Source organism: Spinacia oleracea, chromosome 3, assembly GCF_020520425.1.
Source record: "Spinacia oleracea cultivar Varoflay chromosome 3, BTI_SOV_V1, whole genome shotgun sequence".
Taxonomy (NCBI): domain Eukaryota; kingdom Viridiplantae; phylum Streptophyta; class Magnoliopsida; order Caryophyllales; family Amaranthaceae; genus Spinacia; species Spinacia oleracea.
The window spans coordinates 24,763,719-24,785,720 of NC_079489.1; the positions used below are offsets into that span (position 1 = coordinate 24,763,719).

The 22,002-nt window shown below is 34.7% G+C and overlaps 1 protein-coding gene across 1 annotated transcript; it reads left to right on the top strand.

Annotated features, from left to right (window-relative positions):
* The first annotated feature begins 10,312 nt into the window (after positions 1-10,312).
* On the top strand, positions 10,313-17,771 carry LOC110800492 (signal peptidase complex subunit 3B). Its single transcript, XM_022005797.2, has 6 exons — positions 10,313-10,623; positions 10,705-10,752; positions 14,802-14,864; positions 16,003-16,056; positions 17,206-17,292; positions 17,450-17,771. Exons 1-6 carry the CDS (start codon positions 10,498-10,500, stop codon positions 17,573-17,575), a joined length of 504 nt encoding a protein of 167 aa, XP_021861489.1. The 5' UTR covers positions 10,313-10,497; the 3' UTR covers positions 17,576-17,771.
* Positions 17,772-22,002: the final 4,231 nt, after the last annotated feature.

The following is a 22,002-nucleotide window of genomic DNA, read 5'->3' on the forward strand; positions in this document are numbered from 1 at the left end:
GTTCTCTTCCTTACCAACTTTAAACCTGGTGATGTACTTTTTATTTTTGGATTTGGATTTTCCTGAGTTTTGACTTTAATTCAATAAGAATTATTTATATAACAGTAATGTACTTATAATGTATGAGCGACGGTGTTATAAGACTTTTGTAACGGTACATATAGTCTACCAACAAATGCAACTAGTATTAAACACTTTCATATATAATGGTACACCGAAAATAGTAAAATACATTTTTTTTCCTTATCTCCTCCTATTTCACCGTCCATCAACCACGTGATTATTTTATATTTCTTTTGTACATCTTTTTTCTCTTTTGGTACACCTTTTTTCTCTCTTCTGCACACCTTCTCTCTTTCTCTCTCTCTCTCTCTCTCTCCCTCCCTCCCTCCCTCTTTCTTCTACTTTCTCCTTTTTTGTGTTGAGTCATTATTCCACTAGCAATATGACCTGCTAATTTTTTTGTGCACAATGTTACAATTTTGTCCTTGTTGTTTTATTCAAAGGAGAAAATTTGTTACTGGTTTACAAATTTTTCACCCTTGCCATTTTGTGGAAATCGATAACTGCATAAATAGAAAGAGAATTAATAATTACACTTATATCTGAGTAAGTGTTTTTCCAACATAGTTCATCATTAACCTCGCTCTGGGATGATTGGCAAACAAAGCTAACAAGTACTCTATAACAACGCATTCCAACCTAGTGTTTTCCTATTGAGCCTAAAAGTGAGTTTCGTGTGACATCTAATTGGAAAATTGCCTACAAATTAATTTTTTGTTGGATCGAATCGTAAAATCAAATAAATAATCAAGTTTATTCAGTTCATGTTGATTTTAATTGGATTATCTCGGGTCATGTCAATATTAGACAATCTACAGCTATTCCCTGCCCAGAGGATTAATCTACCTATGTATTATACTTCACTAAAGAGCAGTCCACTTGATTAATTTATCCTCCTAAACACATTAATTAAGGGGAAAATCAATATTTATTTATATTAATATTCTAAAACAAAAAATCTTATATACCACTTGTCGATCACTTTTTAAAAATTCTACATTTTTCATTTTCATTTTTATTTTTTAAAACAAAGATATTATTGGCTCGTCTTAATAAAATTTTATTTTTGAGGGGGAAGAACAATATCATTAATAATCAGTCATACAACATCTACGAGGATTAAATATATAGATCTGCATACCATAGATTTAGTGAAATACGAAGCACATAACTGTACATGCAATCACAACAATTACTATTCTGCATCCTAAAGCACAGCTTGTACAGGCCACTCGGAGAGCTAGAAAATGTAAAATGCATGGTCGTGCTCGGATGAATCATAGGCTATGATTATCTATTTATTTGATCAGTTGAACTCTGAAACCGAGAAACACCTCTGGACGTAATAAGGATGACAACTCTTACCTTATGTTCAAGAGCAAGCATCAAGAGACAAAGGAATTAGGAAATGCACACTTGTCCCTAAGGACAAGTGGGAGACTGAAGGAAATAATGCCCTTGGTCCAAGTATGCATTTAATGTTAAGTCTAATAAATGCGGTTCAGTATTAATTAACAAGTTAATAATTCAGTGAGATCAAGTGAGCTGAATGCCTAGCTAGAGGCCGCTTCAGTTCATGTGGAATTAATGATATTAATCCACAGCTTACTCTTGACCGAACCCGTAGGGTCACACAAATAGTACGTAAACGGATCAAGTATTTAATGGAATTAAATACTCCATCTATGATATTCGGAATCGACGGATCTTGGTTTCAGTGGGAGCTGAGATCGTCAAAGGCAAGAAATGAATACTCCGGAAACGATGATATTGCCGGAAACGGAAATATGGATCGTATCGGAAATATAAATATTATCCAAGTCGTAGATGTTGCCGAAAACGGAAACATGGTACGTATCGGAAAATATTATCGGAAATGGAAATATTGCCGGAATCGGAAATATTACCGGAAACGGAAATATTGTCAGAATCGGAAATATTATCGGAATCGGAAAATAATTCCGGAAACGGAAATATTAAATATTTGTTCGAAACGGAAATTAATTCCGGAATCGAAAATATTAAATATTGTTCGTATCGGAAATGAATTCCGGAATCGGGAATTTGATCGGAAGCGCGTCGTACGAATTAGCATCGGACGAGACTTGCTAGACGAAGGCCCAGCACGAAGCCAGGCCTACGCCCAGCAAGCTAAGCGCCCAAACACACGCTGCCAAGCCACGCCAGGCCCAGCGGAAGGCCAGGCCCAGCAATGGCCTTGGCGCGCGCGGAGCTGCGACATGGGCTGCGACGAGTGGGTTGGCGCTGTGCGTGGGCCGTAAGGCCTGCGTGCGGTGCTAGTGTATCACTCGAAGTGTGTTACTCGAATCCTAAGGCTACCGGGATTCGTCATATGATTAAATCTAATCCTAAAAGATTTAGTTTATTTAATTAGAGTCCTAGTAGGATTATAATTAAATAAATTAGTATCCTAATAGGATTCCAAGTCCTTTTCTATAACTCTATAAATAGGTGCCTAGGGTCACAATTTATGAGACACAATTTCAAGTATTCAAACAATAAAAAGCTAAGATTTTTAAGTAGAAAAATCAGCCATATTCTTGCCCTATTAACCGAAAATATATAGTACCTTAAAGGCGATTCTAGTTGGTCAATCTTAAGGCGGATCCGGACGTACTGTGGACTATCTACGGAGGGACGACACTTGGAGTCCTAAAGACTTGTTATTGTTCGGTTCGGGCGCAGCTAGGGAGGGCACGCTACAAAGTGTATGCATCTGAATTATGCTAAATGATTATGTGTAAATAATATGTTTCCTGGCTTTATGGTTTTTCCGCATGATTTATGTTTATTTATATGTATCATAACCTAACAATAGCCCGTGCGTAGAACGGGCCAAAAGCTAGTTAGTTAAGCCAGAAAGGGAATCCAATCTTTGAAATTCAAGGCAACCACTCGGCTCCCCATTAAACCCACGACCATCATTGTCCAAGACTCCAATTGGGCTTACTTACATGTATCTCAATATAAGTTGGGCCGGTTTAAATAATAAGCCTTTATGCCTCTTGTCTCAACCGTCTCAACTAAAAACCGTAAATAATAAATATAATCAATTTCAATCACTATAAATTTTGATATCCAAAATATATTTTCAAAAATATTTTTACACATTTACCATTAAACATTAAATTAAATTATTAAAATTTTAATATAAAAATAACTATTTGCACGTAAACTGGCAAAATTTTGCAGTTCAAAAATATGGGTCGTTACAACGTCCAATGGGTCAGAAGGCAGCTAAAGAAGCAGAAAGAAGGGGAGGGACCATAAAAAAGACAGTGATATTGTTTCCGACATATGGACTAAATTTGAAGACTTGGCTAACATGAGACTATCACTAATAGAGGATCATATCCGCCAAAGTGATTGCGAGTTATTATGCAAGGATACTTCGAACATGGATGACCGAGTTAGGAAAATCATGAACAAGTATGTGAAAGGTTAAGAGCTAATTAAGTATGGAATGTCTTAATAATTTGTAGTATGTAATTTACATAACTTATGTCATGTTTTAGACTTTCTTAAGGTTTATCAATGCTTTTCCTACGTTTTTTTTTTCATTTTTTGTAAGCTTAGGTATTCTTCTATTTTCTAGCTCTGATGTGATCAAGAAATATAACTCAAAAAAGACAATAAGACTAGGTCAAGTTTATTTTACATTTTTCGGATGTTTATGTTATTTTTTTCCCCTTATGGACTGATTTTATGTTTTCGATTTATTACAAGCAAACTTTTAAGTTGTATTGTAGTTGAGAATAATCAATATTAAGAATAAATGGTGATTTCAGTCTATATTACACGCACCTTTTGGGTTTGTAGATTGAAGATTATGTCCTAGCATTAATAGTAATATACAAAAGTATCTTAGCTAATTCATATAATTAATTCTCACTTTATTTTGTTTGAATAAGTTCCTGTTTTTTCGGTTTTTTATTACACCAAATTTTAGCTAAATATCCTAGCTAAGTTGTTATACTTTATTCCTTAAACTTTGCATGTTGTAGTTAGGCTAATGTTTATCTATTCCTAAATTATGCTACTTATGTGGTATATAAAGCTCCCCGGCTAGAGTTGGTCCTAGTTAGAATGACCCATGCACATTTATATTTATACTATAACAATTAGCCTTAATACTATGCCTATCTACTCTCTTTTTTAATAAAAAAAAACTAGCCGTTAGTATTGTGTTCTTTTACACTACTTAAAAAAGACCTAGAACTTTAATACTTTTATCTCCTCCAATACAATACCGGAAGCAATATACACTTCTTTTCTATTTTTGAACACGAAAATTAAGATGTCTGATAACCCCAGTTCATTGAACAACATTGATTGGAATAAATTGTTGGTAGAGGAATTATTCGATGAGTCGTATGAAGAAATGTGGCGTTTCCTACTTGAGAATAGAACGTCCTCAGAGAGTATGTGCCTCGTGACCGTGAAGGTGGTGCAGAGCGTCTACACCAAGACTACTTCTCTACCAAACTTGTATATCCAGAACACTTTTTTTGCAAAAGGTTTCGAATGAGCAGGAATTTGTTCAACCGTATTGTAGAAGCCGTTGGAAATCATTCATAATATTTCAGACAAAAATTTGATGATGCTAAAAGAATGAGATTGTCACACCTTCAAAAATGCATTGATGTTATTCGCATTTTAGCATATGGATCTCCTACGATGTTGTCGACGAATACATCAAATTCGGTGAGACCACTTCAAGAAAATTCTTATTCAATTTTTGTCGTGCTGTTATCGAGGTTTTTAGAGTCATTGGAGATGTGTACATGAGCAGGCCAAATGATAACGATTTCCAACGACTTCTTCAAATGCATGTAAATATCATGGTTTTTCTAGAATGCTCGGTAGTCTTGATTTCATGCATTAGGCATGGAAAAATTGTCCAACCGCTTGGAAGGGGCAACACACCCGAGGTGATTATGGGTATCCAACAATTATGCTTGAAGCAGTCGCATCAATGGATCTATGGATATATATGGCCTGCATATTTCGGTGTTGTAGGGTCAAACAATGATCATAATGTTTTAAGCAGATCTAATTTATTTCAAGTGACGTTGCAAGGAAGAGATCCACAAATTAATTTCACTGACAATGAAACAGAGTACAATATGGGGTACTATATATCTTACAGATGGGATATATCTAGAGTGGGATGCATTTGTCAAGACCTTCTCACATCCACAAGACCCCAAAAGGCTTTTATTCAAACAAAGACATGAAAGTGCAAGAAAAGATGTCGAACGAGCATTTGGAGTACTACAAGCTCGTTTTGCAATAGTTCGTGGACCAGCACAGTGTTGGCATAAACACATACTCCATGATAAAATAAATGGAAGCATTTGTTATATTGCATAATATGATTGTTGAAGGTGAGAGTCACACATATGCTAGAAACTTCCCTCCCAATGATTTTTCACCGGCAGTTGTTGGTGATGTTCATCAAGGGAACACACTAGATTTTCAAGCATTTCTTGAAAGAGATGTAGCCATTCGAGACAGGCAATTAAATGCATCATCAACTAAAGGCGGATCTAAGTGGAACATATATAGAGTTGTTTTAGAGGTCAATCTCATAATTGATCATCGTTTAACTTATGTGTCATGTGTTTAGTTTTGCATTAATTATACAAAGTTAATATTATTTTGTGCATTTGCATACAATTGGTTAAATTTATGGAATATTATGTTTTACATATTTATAAGGAAAAATTTACAAAAACAGTCCCAACTATGGACATTCTTCTTTAAAAGAGCCAAATTATGGATTATTAGTGATAGGTCCCAACTTTAGGGGGTCTCAACTTCCATTGAGTTTTATAACTTACAACCTGATGAACAAGTTTTTTTTTTTAAGTCTTTCTAACCCAAGTGGCAATATATAATTGGTTTTATTTTAACTTTTTTTTTTAAAAAAACCTTATTCTTCCTTCCCCCTCACTAGGCTTGCTGCAAAAAACGTAACCTACCCCCAGCCATTAACCCAACCCCAACCACCCTTCCACCGACTAACCCCAACCACCTATTGCGTCTTCTACTCTCTTCTCTATGGCTACCCTCTCTTTTCACACATCTCCGATTCTACGTCTAAATCAATCACCAACTCTAGACAAGTAGTCTGGTAGATCAGGTTGCCATAATTTCCCCCATGTTCTTCCATTTTTCGACGCTTGACTCTGTTTTATGTACTCAAAGTTTACAATAATACTACAGTACTCTTGAATATTCCCCGGGTTAAGTAATTAACTATATTCCGCAATTTTTTAATATTTAAACCCTTTAATTTGAAGCACAAATTCAGCGTCATGATAAAAAAGTTGTGTAGATGTTAATCGATCGACGCACATCTAACGAAGGTAAGATAAGAATTCGTGCAGTTCATCATGGGTGCGCGAGAGTAGTCGACAATTTAATGATCTTTTTGGGTTTTGGGTTTTGGTTGTTGGGTAAAGTGATGTGGGTAAAAAAATCCCACAACAGTAAGCTATCTTTAGGTGTTGCATCACCCCCCATTTTGTTTTGTATTGAATTATGGGTTTGTTTTGGGTCTGCAAATTTAGTACTCTGCAGTTCAATGATGATGATGATGATGGAGAAGTGAGAGAAAAATGGTGAATGTTTTAGAAACAAGAGAAACTTAAATTGAGAGTGAGAAATACAGAAAGGAAAAATTAAACAACAGGGGAGATAATATTCTATAACTAGTAGTAACTCAACTGAAATTTCGATTTCAATTTTCTTTAAAGATATTATAGCATTCATATAGCATGGTGGATTGGTGGACGTTGCTCAAATTTCTCGATTGAAGGAAGATCTGAAACAAATACAACCAATTAGGGTGCGTTTTTGTGTGGAAGGAGGGTTGATTGGGCGGTAAGGAGGGTGGCCTGGAATGCTCTGGACTTAATTGGCATTTGTTTAGATAGCATATGAACTTCAAGGCTTGATGGCCGAACTTGCATGATTTTACCTTCGGACGTATAGAAAGCTCATTTCAGAAGCCTTGAAAAGAACATGAATTTTAATCAAGCTCCCCGTTTTTCCCACTTCTTGTCGAAGGGGGCTAACTAACAACATTGTTTTGATGAATTTCCATTAAACTAAAAAAAGAAAGAAGAGAAAGAACTGGGAGTTGGCACCTGGTTGCTTGCGGCATCACAACCCGTACCAGGAAGAAAGCACTTAAGCCGAAAATTGCTAAAGCAACATCGAGTGTCGCTACTGCTTTCACAGTTTATTACTTCCTCACTTTCTACTACTTATTAGAAAGAGAGTCCCTTGTAATTAGATAAAGGGATGCCCGAAATCGCTGATGGTGTGGCTCCAACCCACTGGTTTAGCTCGCTCCACAAGGTCCTGCTGATAAAGACGACAAGTTCTCACCTGAAAACTCGTTTTCGTCCGCGGAAAAGTGGTTGTGAGTAAGTGAGGTGGGACTGATTATGTTTTGTATTTAGTAAAGAATAATTATGTTTTAGTTTTAGTTATAAAACTGAAATAATGGTATTCTCAGTGGAATGGCTGGACTGATTTTCTATGTTTTAGTTATGAATTTTTAAGTTTTAGTCACGATTTTTTTGGTTTTAGTTAAGGTTTTTTGAGTTTTAGTTACGTATTTTGAGTTTTCGTTCAGAGTTTTAGTTATGACTTTTCGAGTTTTAGTTATGATTTTACCAGTTTAAGTTACGATTTTCTTGGTTTTAGTTAAGATTTTTTGAGTTTTAGTTATGTATTTTTGTTTCAGATAATGCATTTTAGAGTTTTATTTAGGATACAATATTTTAAGCATTGAAAATAATTAGTTAAGCAATTGAATCAATTAGTTAAAAATGAAACTAATAAGTTAAGCTTCAGAACCAATTAGTTAAGCAATGTAATAAATTAGTTAAGTGATGTAACATATTAGTTAAAGCATGCAACCAATTAGTGAAGCACTGAAACCAATTAGTGAAGCATTGGAAGCAATTAGTTATGCACTGGATCTAATTAAGTTAACCACTGAAACTAATTAGTTAAGTTTGAGATTCAATTAGTTAAGCAACGAAATTAATTAGTTATGCAACAAAATCAATTAGTTAAGCAATGAACCAATTAGCTTAGTTAAGCAATGAAATCAATTAGTTAAGCATTGCAACTAATTAGTTAAGATTTTATGAGTTTTAGTTAATAATAAGTTTGTTTTAAATTAATAACTATTCGACTCATAAGTTTAACTATTTGTTTTTGTACCTTAACTATTTTGTTATTCAATTTGTTATGATTTTATTACTTTTAGTTATGTTTTACACTAGTTTAGTTAGTACCCAAAAAATTTGAAAATTTTAATTTTGGAAAAAAAAATTTGAATCAAAAAAAATAATTTAAGCTTGAAGTCCAATTAGTTAAGCTTGAAGTCCAATTAGTTAAGCTTAAAGTCCAATTAGTTAATCCTGAAGTCCAATTAGTTAAGCCTGGAAAAAAAAATCAAAAAAAAAAAAAAATTCGAAAAAAAAAAATTCAATATTTTTTTTATAAATAAAATCGAATAAAAAAAAAATTTAAGCCTGAAATCAAATTAGTTAAGCCTGAAATCCAATTAGTTAAGCTTGAAGTCCAATTAGTTAAGCCTGAAGTCCAATTAGTTAAGCCTGAAAAAAAATCAAAAAAAAAATTTCGGAAAAAAAAAATTTCCAAAAAAAATTTTGAATTTTTTTTTAAAAATAATTACATGATGACGTCAGCACATGCGCCAACATAACTGCCAGCAAGACTACCAACAAGACGGTCTTTCCTGTGAGGCGGTCTCACACAAAAGTTTCTCCTTCTTAAAATACAGAGGGAGTATCAAAATACAATCTATAACTATTACTAAAATAATAACCGCTGATGTCATGGCTGGACACATGTCAATTGCTCATTAAAACTTTTCCCGCCTAAAATATTACTGACATCATTTTTTCCTTCCTTTGCAGTTCGAGGAAGTTTTGAGCTTTCCAATTGCATACAACTCCGTACATAGTAATTAATAAGTACTCCCTTCCCAATAATGTTGAGTACAGTATGCTATCCAATGAACTTCTCTCTTTCATTGGAAAAGCTCGAGTATTTGACTTCATTGTGGTAGAGTACTAGATTTACATTTGCTCATACACTTTTTTTATTCGGTCTATTTCTTTCCTATTCTCCTTCCTCCTACATTTGCTCTGTAATTCAAAATCTAATATCCAAAAAAAAAATGTATAATGAGTCTTCCTTCTATTCTTCAATTCCATCTTTATTTTGGTAGATGTGTTTGTTGGTACTAATTAAATGAAAATTGTTGTGATATTAATTTTTACAGGTAATGTCTTATGAATATGATGAAGACAACCATAAAAAACATGGAGTTAATTTTTTTTGGAATCATGATTTTTGGCGAGATTTGGGGGATAATCGGTAATCAAGAATTTTTTAAATTTCTTTTTATCCACTTTTCTGTTGGATTTTATTTTAATTGTCATTGGATCCGGTAATTTCTCATCTTGAATCCATTTTTTGTTAATCTACTTTAGTTGTGTATCAAATTTATATGTTTTATAATTTATAATGCTTCAATTAAATTTCAATATTTGAGGGCTATAAGTAACTGTATTTTAATGGATTTTTATTCATTTTTTGTCTTTTCCCCTGATTTGATTTATTCTACCAGATCCGTAGTTTTGATATATTTTTGTTATTGTTGTTGTTGTGTGGAGTCTATAAATATGAGATGAGGAAGATGATGGCAGCAACAACGCCAAGAGTAACAAATGCGGCAATATTATGACAAAATTTTCATAGAAATGAAGTACTTTAGTTAATTGCAAGGATGCCATGTACAAATTGTCAAGGAAAACCTAAACTCACGAGTACTATTTAATTTGTCAAGGATTCTAAGTAATTTATGTTGGAATTCCCTGAAGATGAGTACAAGGGGTGGCTAGGACTGAAAATTAAACACAATCTTAATCTAAACTTAAGAGTACTATTTAATTTTAATTCTCACAAGTATTTAATGATAATATAATTGTAGGGGTTCTAAAAATTATTCTTATAAGTGGTAATAAGCAATTTTCGTCATATTTTTTGGTTAAAGTCGTGCATCGCACGGGAACTAACCTAGTAACAGTATTAAGGTGAAGCACGTCAAAGAGCTTTCCCCGTCCCGAGTTCCAACAGATTCACACTTCACAGTCGTAACTTCTATTTATAACACCAAAAATCTTTTTTTTTTTTATGATAATAAACACCAAAAATCTAAAATTCACTAGTTTCCCTGAAATTCCAATTCCTTCCTTTGGCCCCGAAAAGTCAAAATTTCTCATCTCTCTCTGAATTGATCCCAAATTCACTCCGATTTAAGGATCGAGGAGAGAGAAATCCCGAAATCAAAGAGCAAGGATGCATTCTTTTGGGTACAGAGCAAATGCGCTGCTAACTCTAGCAGTCACCATTCTTGCAATTATGTGCGCCGTCGCTTCTTTTTCCGACACTTTCAATTCCCCTTCTCCCACTGCTGAAATTAAGGTATTTCTTTTTGTTTTTTGTTTTTGTTTGTTTTACGATTTGGATTTGGTCTGATCTGGATATTTTTTTGTTTCAATTTAGGTGGTTAACATTCACAGGTTTCAGAAACTCTCCAATGGCAATGATGAGGTACTTTTTCTATTAGGGTTCTTTTCTGGGTCTTCAATTGATTTGTGTTTTCCTATTTGGTTTGAATTTTGCATCTGGGTGTTGAATTTTGACTATTCGATGTGCTTATACAGGGGATGTAATTACTTGCATTTGTTTGAATTAGTTTATATTGTTTGCAAAATTTAAGTTGACGTTATGTTGTTTGATTGCATCGAGGGTTCAGATATACAAGGTTTAACTTTTGACAGTGTAATCCTTTGGGAATCTTGTTTGTATAGATTTAGTAATATGTGCATTCGTTAGTGGAAAAATGTCAGGCTAACCTGGTAAGCTATAACAAATACGCAATGAGCTTCATTTAGCAAAGTTCATGTCTCTCTGAAAAAGTAGTTTGGTTACCTCGATTGTTTCAATTATAGTGCACAATTGCACTTACATGTTCAAGAGCGAGAGGAATTGTTTGACTTTTGAAACTATTTATTACACACATTCAGTAAAATCGTATTCAGTTGCAACGAACTAATGTATTTATAGTGGAACTGTTTCTGGCTGTGCTTATAGATATTATGTGTTAGGCAGGATATGCTTGCATAATCACAGATTGATTGTGCTCTTGTGTTTATTGTAACCTACCCTATCCAATCCTGTTGATCTGTTTTCGGATCTTTGGTGGGATTTTGTGGTGCTGTTGAAAGATCTTCAAGGCTATGTGTGGAAGGAAACTGAAATTTTTTCTTTGAGAGGCTTGGTTCCAAAACAGTGTGGTGCTTAAAGGGACAAAGGCTTTCTAGAACCACCGTGTGAAGTGACGGCTCCCACATCGCTTAATACTGTACTATTTCTGTGAAACATCTTATGGGGCGAATAGGTGTTTCATTGACCTAGCTGTGTTAGGTGTTTCTTATGGTTGGTCCTCACTCCTCACTACATTTTGCACATAGGAATGCTTTTTGGACCTAAAGTTTTAGGTTTTTGTGTTTTCAAATGGGCTAGAAATGAGAGGCCAGAGGTTGCAAGGATAAGTATGGGCCTAAGTAAAAGCGTAGTCAGTCCTAATACAAATGCAAATGGTGTTTTATTAAAATGGGGTAAGCTTGTTCTAGTTATATTTACAGAGCTTCCTTCAAAAAGAAGTTACATCTATTGAGCCATATAGGCATCACTATTTTTCCACGTTGTGACAACTCTAGGAGAGGAAGATTCCTTGAATCTCCTTGCCAAAGGTTTCTATTAATACTTGCTCTCCTGGTTTTTGTTGAGCCTCAGTGCTATGTTAACTTGCACCCTAAATCCCAAGCACCCTTGAACGGTTTCATCAACTTTGGGTAGATATGTGGGTTACACCTTACAAAGCACTCTTGCAGGGAAGGTTCTGATTTAAGTGTGTGGGTAGCTTGTCTGATACTGTGATGAAATAGAAGTGTTAGCATAGGAGTTGATTTTGGAAGTGACTTGCTTAATCTAGGTGCTCATTGTTTTAATGGTAATCGAAAAAGATGGTAACGTGGTAAGCTTTTTGTAAGAAATAGGAAGCTTGAAGCTAGAAATAGGGATGGGGCTTTTGTCGAAGTTCTATCTTGAAGAGAGATATGGAAACTTTTTCCTGGATGGTGGAGGCTTTATTTGAGGGTTAGGGTTAGCCGTTAGGGTTAGGGTTAGATGATTTTGGGACGTTGGTGGTGGTCTGTGGAACTGTTGAAGTGAGGATTGTTTCTTGTACGATTGTTCTGATGATTATGCAAACACATGTCTCAAAGGCAGTCTGTAGATTTGTAAGGTGTTCAATTTTTCATGTAGATGAGTTAACCCTTGTTAAGTTTATAGCTGGGATCCTGGCACTAATCAAGTTTTGAAGGGGAGAGTAGGAAGCTCATTCGTTTGTTTCATTGTTGAAAACATTTCACAGCCTTCAGATGGTAATGTTTTAGCGATAAAGGGTTTTCGGGTGGTGTGTCTCATAGTAACATATGAGCATGCAAAGAACCTCTTGGGAAAAATGAGGATGAGGCTTTTCCAACCAATGGAATATGATTCAATATATGTGTTGTAAGTCTACAATTAATTCTGGGGGTGTCAAGTATCATTAGAAGGGTTTTCAAGATAAGTTTTGATTTGAGGTTTCTCTATCTCTAGGGGGTTTTGTGAGGAACTTTTGTGGTTTGGCTGCACTCTTATTTTCATTTTTCTTTTGATACAGTGAAGTTGGACCTATCTTGTAGGGTAGGAAACCAGACTTTTTATGGTGGAATGAGGAGATGTTAGCAACAAATTAGTTTTATAGCTAGTTGTAGTGCTTAAATATGAGTAATCCAACTTCTAGTAAAAGATAAATTTGTAGAAAAGTGATGATGGCCTATGTTACTCAAAGATGACTACTAATGTCGAACATGGGCACATTCTAGGCGTAAGGTTCCCCCAATTTAATCAAAAAAAATTGTTTTTCCTAAACAAATATCTGTGTCCATATCCATGCTAGGACATCAAGTATAGAAAGGGGTTTGAGTCTTAATGATGTAAGTTGTGGGTGTGTTGAGGTCCACAATACGAAAGAACTTCAAGATTACTGCCTATAACTGTTGAGTCCTTGGGTCTAGGTGGAGTTTTTCTGTAACTTTTGATTGTGGGTTTGAGTCCTAAGGTATAGCTGTTGGTTTAGTTTTGGAACGTAACATTTGGAAATAAGGAAAACATGACTTCGGTAAGATTATTTCTAATAAATGTTGAATTTGTTAGTTGCCAAAAGTAAATTCGTTTTAGGAACCAGCTCCACCAATTTTCCAATAAAACACTTTGTAAGTCTGTAACCCTAGTCCATTGTATTACATGTTGCTTTATGTTATACTACGTACTAGCAAGACCTTTATATCATTATGAATAAAGTTTTATGGCTTAAAATTATCATGTCCGATAATTTTCCATGTTTTTTTCTCATCTTATACTTCATCTGTTTCGAAATAATGGGGATAATTTACCTTTTCACGCTTGCTAATGTAAATGTTTGGACATAATATCTCTAATTTTGTATTCGTAAAAATTATAAAAATTTGATACTCCGAAAGTACATACCGAGACGAATCAAAAAGGACCTCATACGACTATATTTTTCCTTACCCGTAAATCACAAATAATAGTTAAATTGAAATTTGTGAATAGTGTCAAAAGTCAAAGTGTCCCTATTATTTCGAAACGGAGGGAGTACGTAGTATTTGTACTAGCACCATCATTATGTTATTTTCTAATTTGATACCTCTTCCCTTATTAGCGCAACGTCTCATTGACTATTATTTTATTTTCTATTTTATTAATTACTATTATGCTTTGATGTCTAACACTTGACTTTCTTACTCATCCTTCACCAAGGTTATTTCATATAATTTTCACAATGAGTTATTTCCACTGGAACAAAAAACCAGTACTGCTTCTTAGGAGTGTAATCAAATACTCCGACATGTGAAACAATCTTTGTTTATGCTAACGTTGTGCTCGTTTCACTGTATGTGCTTGGGATACCTCCCTCCGTCCCTAAAAGATTGACCCATACCATATTGTTCACTTTATTAAGATAGAATGCAAAATGAAAGCATGTGGGTGGTAGTTTTGTCTTTTTGCTAATATGAATAATAGAATGTGAGATCAAACATGTGAGGACTACATATTATTAATGGTATGGGGCAAACTCAAAGAGTCGGACCGAAAAGGAAATTGGGGCAATCTTTTAGGGATGGAGGGAGTATTTCTCAAAATGATTGTGACAAGACCACACTACGCCTACAAAATTACGTGAAGATCTTGCTGGAACCGCAATGTTTGGTGCCTTCTTGATGTCAAAATCCACAAAATTTACGGGTCGCCTTACCATTTCTTTGATTACCTTAGAAACTATTAAATATACACATTAGCAATTGACTTGGGAAAAGATTAACATAGCAGTTTTTATGTGATAATTTTCTTGTTTAAAATATGTAATAATAGTGTCTGAAAATTTCATAGTCCGTATATGAGACTATGCTGTTTTATGTTATTTTTTTAAAATTAAATCTATTGTTGTCTGTTTTATGTTTTTGCAGGTTGCCATGGTGTTGAATATCTCAGCAGATCTCCAGTCATTGTTTACATGGAATACAAAGCAGGTTTCATTATACTTTCAGAAGATTCTAGTTTTGATATTTCTCTTGGCATGTTTTTGTTTAATTTTCCAGCTGTCTGAGTCCCTACTCATAATATCTGATTACCTCTAAGTCTCGCATAAATAGGCACATAGCTGAGTTTCATGGGTATTGTTTATGCAGAAATTTGCCAACCTCTTGTGGGTAGCTTTGTTCATTAAGTGCCCATCTTCGATAGGAAATACTAGGATTCAATTCATAATAGTTCTTGTGTACAACTTGTGTTTTGCATATAACAGGCTTAGTTACCACAAATCGCATCAAATTCACCCTTTTGCGAAGTTTCCTTTTTGTGTGATTTACTAAGCTTGTTGTACACAAATATACAGCGCTCCTGTTGTATACAAATTTTTGCCTACTTGGTTTTGCGATCCACAAGGGGTTAGCAATCTTGCTTATGAATCAATTATATAGTGATGGTGGACTTACTTTAAGGGATGATCATATGCATGCTGTTAACTACCTATCATTTGGCTTTAAAATAAGACTTTGTCCCATCTCCTCCAATCCTATCATAGCAAGGATGAAGAGATAAAAAATGTGCAACTCTTTCCCATCTCTTCTAACCTCTAGCATAGTAAGAGATGAACTGAGAAAAACTGTATTAGGTAGTTCATGGTTTGAACTTTGTATTGATTAAACAATTCGGGCTTTACTGTTTTTATGTGATTCGTGCTTATATAAGGAATCATGTCAATACTGGACTTTACTGTTTTTATGTGATTCTTGCTTATATTAGGAATTATGTCAACACTGGACTTTACTGTTTTTATGTGATTCGTGCTTATATTAGAAATCATGTCAATGCTGGTCTTTGAAATCGGATTAGGTATTTTTGTTCCCTACAGATTATTGTCAGTTCTCCTTTAATGTGTATGATCCTGTTTGGAAAGTTACTGTAGCGTGACCTCTTGCTTAGGGCCGCATTTTAATTTTCAAAGTGTTTGAAGCCCTTTCTTTCACATTATGTTTTATATCATTTTGTTTTAGTGGTACTACAATTGATGCTGGTTTGGAGATTTGTGTCTGTAACTAAGAAGTATTTAATTTTCCGCACAAAAGCATGACTATTGACTGAGCGCTTCTGTAATTTTTGCTGCAGGTGTTTGCATTTGTTGCAGCTGAGTATGAAACCCATAAACATGTACTGAATCAGGTAATTAGCCATTGCTATCTTGTGATTAGTAACTATATTTTTTTTTTTTTGGATCTTAAACCAGAATAAGTTTCTTCTGAAAGAAATTGTACCAAGCACCAAGCTGCCGAAGTCAAAAAAATTTGTTGTTGAATTGTTTATGATATGCATGGATTTACTATTTCTTTACTTTGAAGTTCATTATTTATCTTCTTTGTTAACTATTATTGTTCTGGAAGCGTTTATGTATGACCTGCTTGCCTTAGGAGAGCTGTTTAGGATGTCCAACCCCCCCCCCCCCCCCCCCCTCCCCCGGCTCAATCTATGAGCATAAAGTTGCAACGAATTTTCTGAGGAATGCTTAACAAAATATACAGATATTTGCTCCTTTTCGGTCTGATTGATTGCAACCACTACCTACATTCCACAAAGTTATTTACCACCGATGTAGTGGATCTATATGGTCTCGAAAGAGTTTTTCTTGCAGCATTGGCAGTAATTAGATTAAATTGGGACTTCATCAGTGCTCCCTAGAGTTGTGCATGTTTCATTAGAATTTGCCTCTTTGACAGCTGATGTGCATATTAACTACGCAGTAGTTGCCTAGTTGGTTATCTTTGCTATGTAGGAAGTGCTGCAACAGAATCTTACGTAGTATTACCTAGCCTAAGAAGACAAATACCCCACCTGACATAATTACATACAATTTTTTTTTCCAGATACTTCCTCTGTTTTTCTTGCTTGCAGCCTTGCACCATTTGTTTCACGCTTGCCAATGCAAATCTTTAGCCATTAATATCTCTAATTTTACAATAGCTAAAATTATAAAAAGTTGATATTTTTAAAAATATATATCAAGACGAATCTAACAAGATCCCATGTGATCGACTATATAATTCATTATGTATAAATCACAAAAAAAATTGATAAAATAGAGTGTGAATAGTGTATAATTGCAAATGGTGCAAGTTAAAGAAAAACAGAGGAAGTACATTTTAAGGGTCTTATCGTTAATGATTTACTTGAATTTGAAACTCACTTATGTTTGTGGAAATAGACTAAAAATATTTGGCCAGTATGATTTAATTGGCGCTGAACCCTCTTTGTTCATGTTGTTAAGGTGTGACCTTTTGGTATAACTGATTTGCTCTACAATTTTATTTTGCGCAGCTTTCACTGTGGGATACTATAATACAATCAAAAGAAAAGGCCAAGTTTTCAGTTAGTATCTCAAACAAGTACCGATTTACTGATCAGGTAAGAGTTTACCGCTATGTCTGCTTATGCCTACTTCCCTCCTTTTCAGTTAGCATCTTATTAGTCCTCTTTCCTTGCAACTAAATGCAGTAACCTATATAAATGAAACAAGTTGATTGAAAAGGTTTGTGATTGTTAAATGGTATGTGTATTCCAGGGGAGCAATTTGCGAGGCAAGGAGTTCAACTTGACACTACACTGGCATGTCATGCCCAAGACTGGAAAGATGTTTGCTGACAAAATTGTGCTTTCAGGATACCGCTTGCCAGAGCAATACAGATAGATGATCCACCTATTGGAGTTAGATTGAGTGAGGTTTAGAGCTTCTGTTTTAAGGATGTTGTTAATGTCACATGTTTAGACAAATTTTAAAACAACGAAACAGGTACAGCTTTGAATTTTTATTCAAGTTGAACATCAACGGAAATGCAAGGCTGATTTTGACTGCTGTCTCAATGACCAATGATATAATTATTGAATTATGGCCACCATCACTAAAGTGATACAAGAATTAAATAGCTACGTTCAATTTGTGTTGTTGACTCAATTATTGGTTTGTACGTACTCGTTTTTGTGTGATTGCCACTAGAATGGTTAGGTTAGTCTGCTCCTTTCTCTCAGCCTTGATCGTACTGAGGCAATCTACTTCTGAAGGGAAGAAAACTGGGCGAATCTTGGGTATGAAAAGCATAATTTATCTTTAAGTTGGTTTATTGATAAATTAAGACTAAGCTAAAGATAACAATACTGGATGCTCATGCAATCATATTGTTTCATGATGCTTAATCACATGTTTAGATATGTGATAGTGGATTATTATTATTATTATTATTATTATTATTATTATTATTATTATTATTATTATTATTCTTTATAATCACGTTTCAATTCGTTGATAATTGATCTAAATAAGATAATTTGTTCAAATCAGAAATAAGTTGCATTGCATATGAATGAGATGCAAAATGTTACTCCTATCCTATGAGTTTCCCCGACTTGTAACCTCGTATGTGAAAATTGGCTGTCTCTGGCTCTAGCAAGTTTAAGCTGGGATTTGATATTATCAACTTTTATTGAACTAATATCATTAGAGTATAACATTGTTGATAATTGAGTGATAAATATGACCATTATTCACATTTACGTTTGGTTTAAAATTCAAAGCTGTACCTAAAGTTATTTTTCCTTACTAAAACTTATCCAATTTATTTTTGTTATAAATTTTACCTGGATAACTCTTACTTTTTCTATGCTTATATTATCTAAACGCATTTTTTCTGAAACAATGGTGCACATAATATTTTAAATCTTAATAGTAACAATTACTCAGTAATATTCAACAATGGTTAACCAAACAACAACCATAGAACTCGCCGACTTGGCAAAACCTATGGCTATGGGGCCAATGGCCGACCATTAAGGACTATTATTAGGCTTGTTCAACAGACTAGGTCAGGACAATATTAAACGGTTTGTTGGCGAATCGGGTTAAATTAATATAAATAGGCTGGTCAATCAAGACCCATTTCATCCGATCTGAGTTGGTCCTTTGGTCACACCTTAATTTTCTGGAAGCATTGTATGGTAATTTCTCCAAATTTTCAAAGCGAATACAATAGCAGTTGGTCCCTTAAAAAATTATACTAGCCCACTAAGGGTTCATCCGCCCCAACTTGGCATGTTACAGTTACCAAACTGACTTATTAAGAGCATTCAATGTAGTGGTAACTCTTATTTTCCCCCTCTTAGTATCTTACTGATAGGCTGTCGTACACCAGTCAAAAATAAAATCCTAGAAAATCCTCCTAACAATATAGCAGGGTAAGCAGGGTCGAATCCACAGAGAGATGGCTATTAGCTTTCAAACTATGGAGAAACTAACAATGTCCGAAATTTAGGATTGAAGGTTGAAACTAAAATACTTAGGAAAACAAATTAAAAGATCGAGGGCAATGGTTCACCATTTTTATAGTTCAAAATCAATCAAAAATCATCAACAATTCAAGTATTCAAATTATCTAGAGCACGAGTTAATCCTACGGTCTGGTCCTTAACACTCTCAATTCAACATAAGCAGTACGATCGCTAACATAATCAGAATTGCTAGTTGTAGGTAAGACTCTAAAAGTCGATCTTTCGATTCTAAACCCTATTAGCATGATTTAATCAAACAATTGATCAGATTGCAAAGATTAACAATATAAACCTAATCAACTAGAAATATCAATTAATAATCAAACCATCAATAATAATAATAAAGATTCATAATATAAACATGGATTCCCAAACCCTAGAAAGAAAACTACTCAATCATGAAATCATCAATGAAAATCAAGTCTAAGAATGAAAACACAATTAAAAGCGATACATAAAATAAAGAGAAAAAATCAATAATACCTCAAAGACTTACATTAATGGAGTATGAAGAAAAACTAGGGTTCATGAAAGGAGAAGAGAGAAAAAGAACGTAAAAGAAATTTGGAAAAAAAAGCATGAGGGAAATAAATTAATTCCCTTGAAGTATTTATAGTTTCTATTTTCTAAAATAAAATAAATAAATAAATAAATAAATAAATAAATAAATAAAATAGAAGTCGTCAATGATTGGTCAATGGACGATGATGTGGCAATGAAACCCGAGCGCGACCAAATTGCCCAAGCAACGCACAGGGCGCAAAACAATAGTAGGGCGAAGCATGGCAGCGAGGGATCTCGCATACCATCCCTCGTTGGCATGTGTGTGTGCGAAACTATAGAAAGGCGAGGCAACGAGGGATCTCGCGTGCCATCCCTCGCTGGCCTGGTGAGATGCATAGCAAGAAACGACGAAGCAATGGGGCAGCGAGGGATCTAGCGAGAGAGTGAGGGATCTGAGCGAGAGAGCGAGGGATGTGGCGAGCCAACAAGGGATCTTGCGAGCCAATGAGGGATCTTGCGAGCCAACGAGGGATGTTTCCCTCTTCTATGCAAAAGAGATACATCGAGCTAATCATCCGGATTGACTTAATCATTCCCGGAAAGCTCAATTCTCTGATCAAACACTTCGTCTTCGACTCAAACCATTTGGTGATCATTCGATCCACCTCTAAACACACTGAAAGCATCCAAATGATTCACCTGGAATATCAAGGAAAACACAAACAGAGCGTAATAGAGTACAATAACGGCAACTTATGCAAATATGACTTTAAATGCAACTAAAATGAGACGAATGCCTAGCAATGCAACCTAAATGCGCCTAAAATACCATATACAAATATGATTCATTAAATTCCCCCAAGCTAGACTGTTGCTTGTCCCCAAGCAAAACTAACCCAAAGACAGAGAAAAGTGACGCACATGACTTTCATTAAACCACGGTAAGACCAACCCAACTCTCGAGCAAACAATCAAACAGAGTTATTGAGACAGAAATCTAGCTCGGATACAAATCGAACCACAAAGCATCATTATCGGTAATTGAAACAACCAAGCTTAGCCACAAACTGTTCTCAATCAAGCTAGTCGTCGCCGCATACCTCGCAGAATATAAATATATGATGCAACATGGGGTAAGATGACAATAGCAAGAAACAATTTTCACTCAATCACAAAACAATCATGCCAATCAAGAGGTCTTTGTGATAAGCTTGTAATGGGGCTAGGTGAAAATGAAAGGTATGATATAATTTGGTAAAAAGTGAGAGCAAGGTCCAACTTGGAGAGCAAAGGTGAACTATATGTGTCGACGTGATAATGTCGAAGATCTAACTCCATTGAACCATGAAACCCGGACAATCAACCAAGTTATAACCAAGGGGAAGAACATAATATAATGCTAATTATCTTTCTTCAATCCCCTTTCCTAGTCTTCAAACTATATACAAAATGAATAACTTTTTTTTTCTTTTTCTATTTTTTTTTTAAAAAAAATTAATTTTTTTTATATAAAATAAAATGAGGAAAATGAAAATACAAAAATAAATAGTAACTGTTACAAGCTTGCCAACAATTATATACACCATTCCCGAACCACAAATCCAAACATAGTCTCGAACCAAAATGAAAGTACAAAAATAAATAGTAACTGTTACAAGCTTGCCAACAATTATATACATCATTTTCGAACCACAAATCCAAACATAGCCTCGAACCACGAACTATTGGCTTATTTTGCTAATCAATCAACATTAATGAAACCATTACGAACATTGAAGCTCCCCCAAGCTAGACTCGGGACAAGTAACCAACGGGGCTTATAGGGCTCAATTTTGTGGAGTTAAAAGAATAAACGGACAAGGTTACAACATGGGTATGAAAGCCAGGAATCAATGTTTCTAAATTTGTCTGAAAGCTTCCTAAGAGAATGGCCTATGTCATATGCAGTATGCGTAAGTTGAAACTAAACTACTAATCAATCTCAAGCCAAAATCATACGGTAACAAGTCACATCAATCACACAAACATATAGTAAGGTGACCTACAAGATAATTGGCTAGCTATTCTTGACACGAGACCAACATCTTACCGCATACCATTAAATTGGTTCACATAATGCTAAGCAGTTATCAATGTATAGCACAAGTGCACAACCGACTGAAGTTCAGAATCATAGCTAAGTTCAAAAGAAGCTCAAGAGAGTCAAGTAAAGTCCGGACACGGTTTGAAAGTCAAATACACAATGCAGGGTATAAAAACATATGAATGCAAGTAAAAATGCAACTAAATAAC

Coding starts and splice junctions, on each gene's coding strand:
- LOC110800492 (XM_022005797.2), top strand. CDS start 10,498: ATGCATTCTTTTGGGTACAGAGCAAATGCGCTGCTAACTCTAGCAGTC. Junction 16,057..17,205: donor ATAAACATGTACTGAATCAG/GTAATTAGCCAT, acceptor TATTTTGCGCAG/CTTTCACTGTGGGATACTAT. Junction 17,293..17,449: donor AGTACCGATTTACTGATCAG/GTAAGAGTTTAC, acceptor TGTGTATTCCAG/GGGAGCAATTTGCGAGGCAA.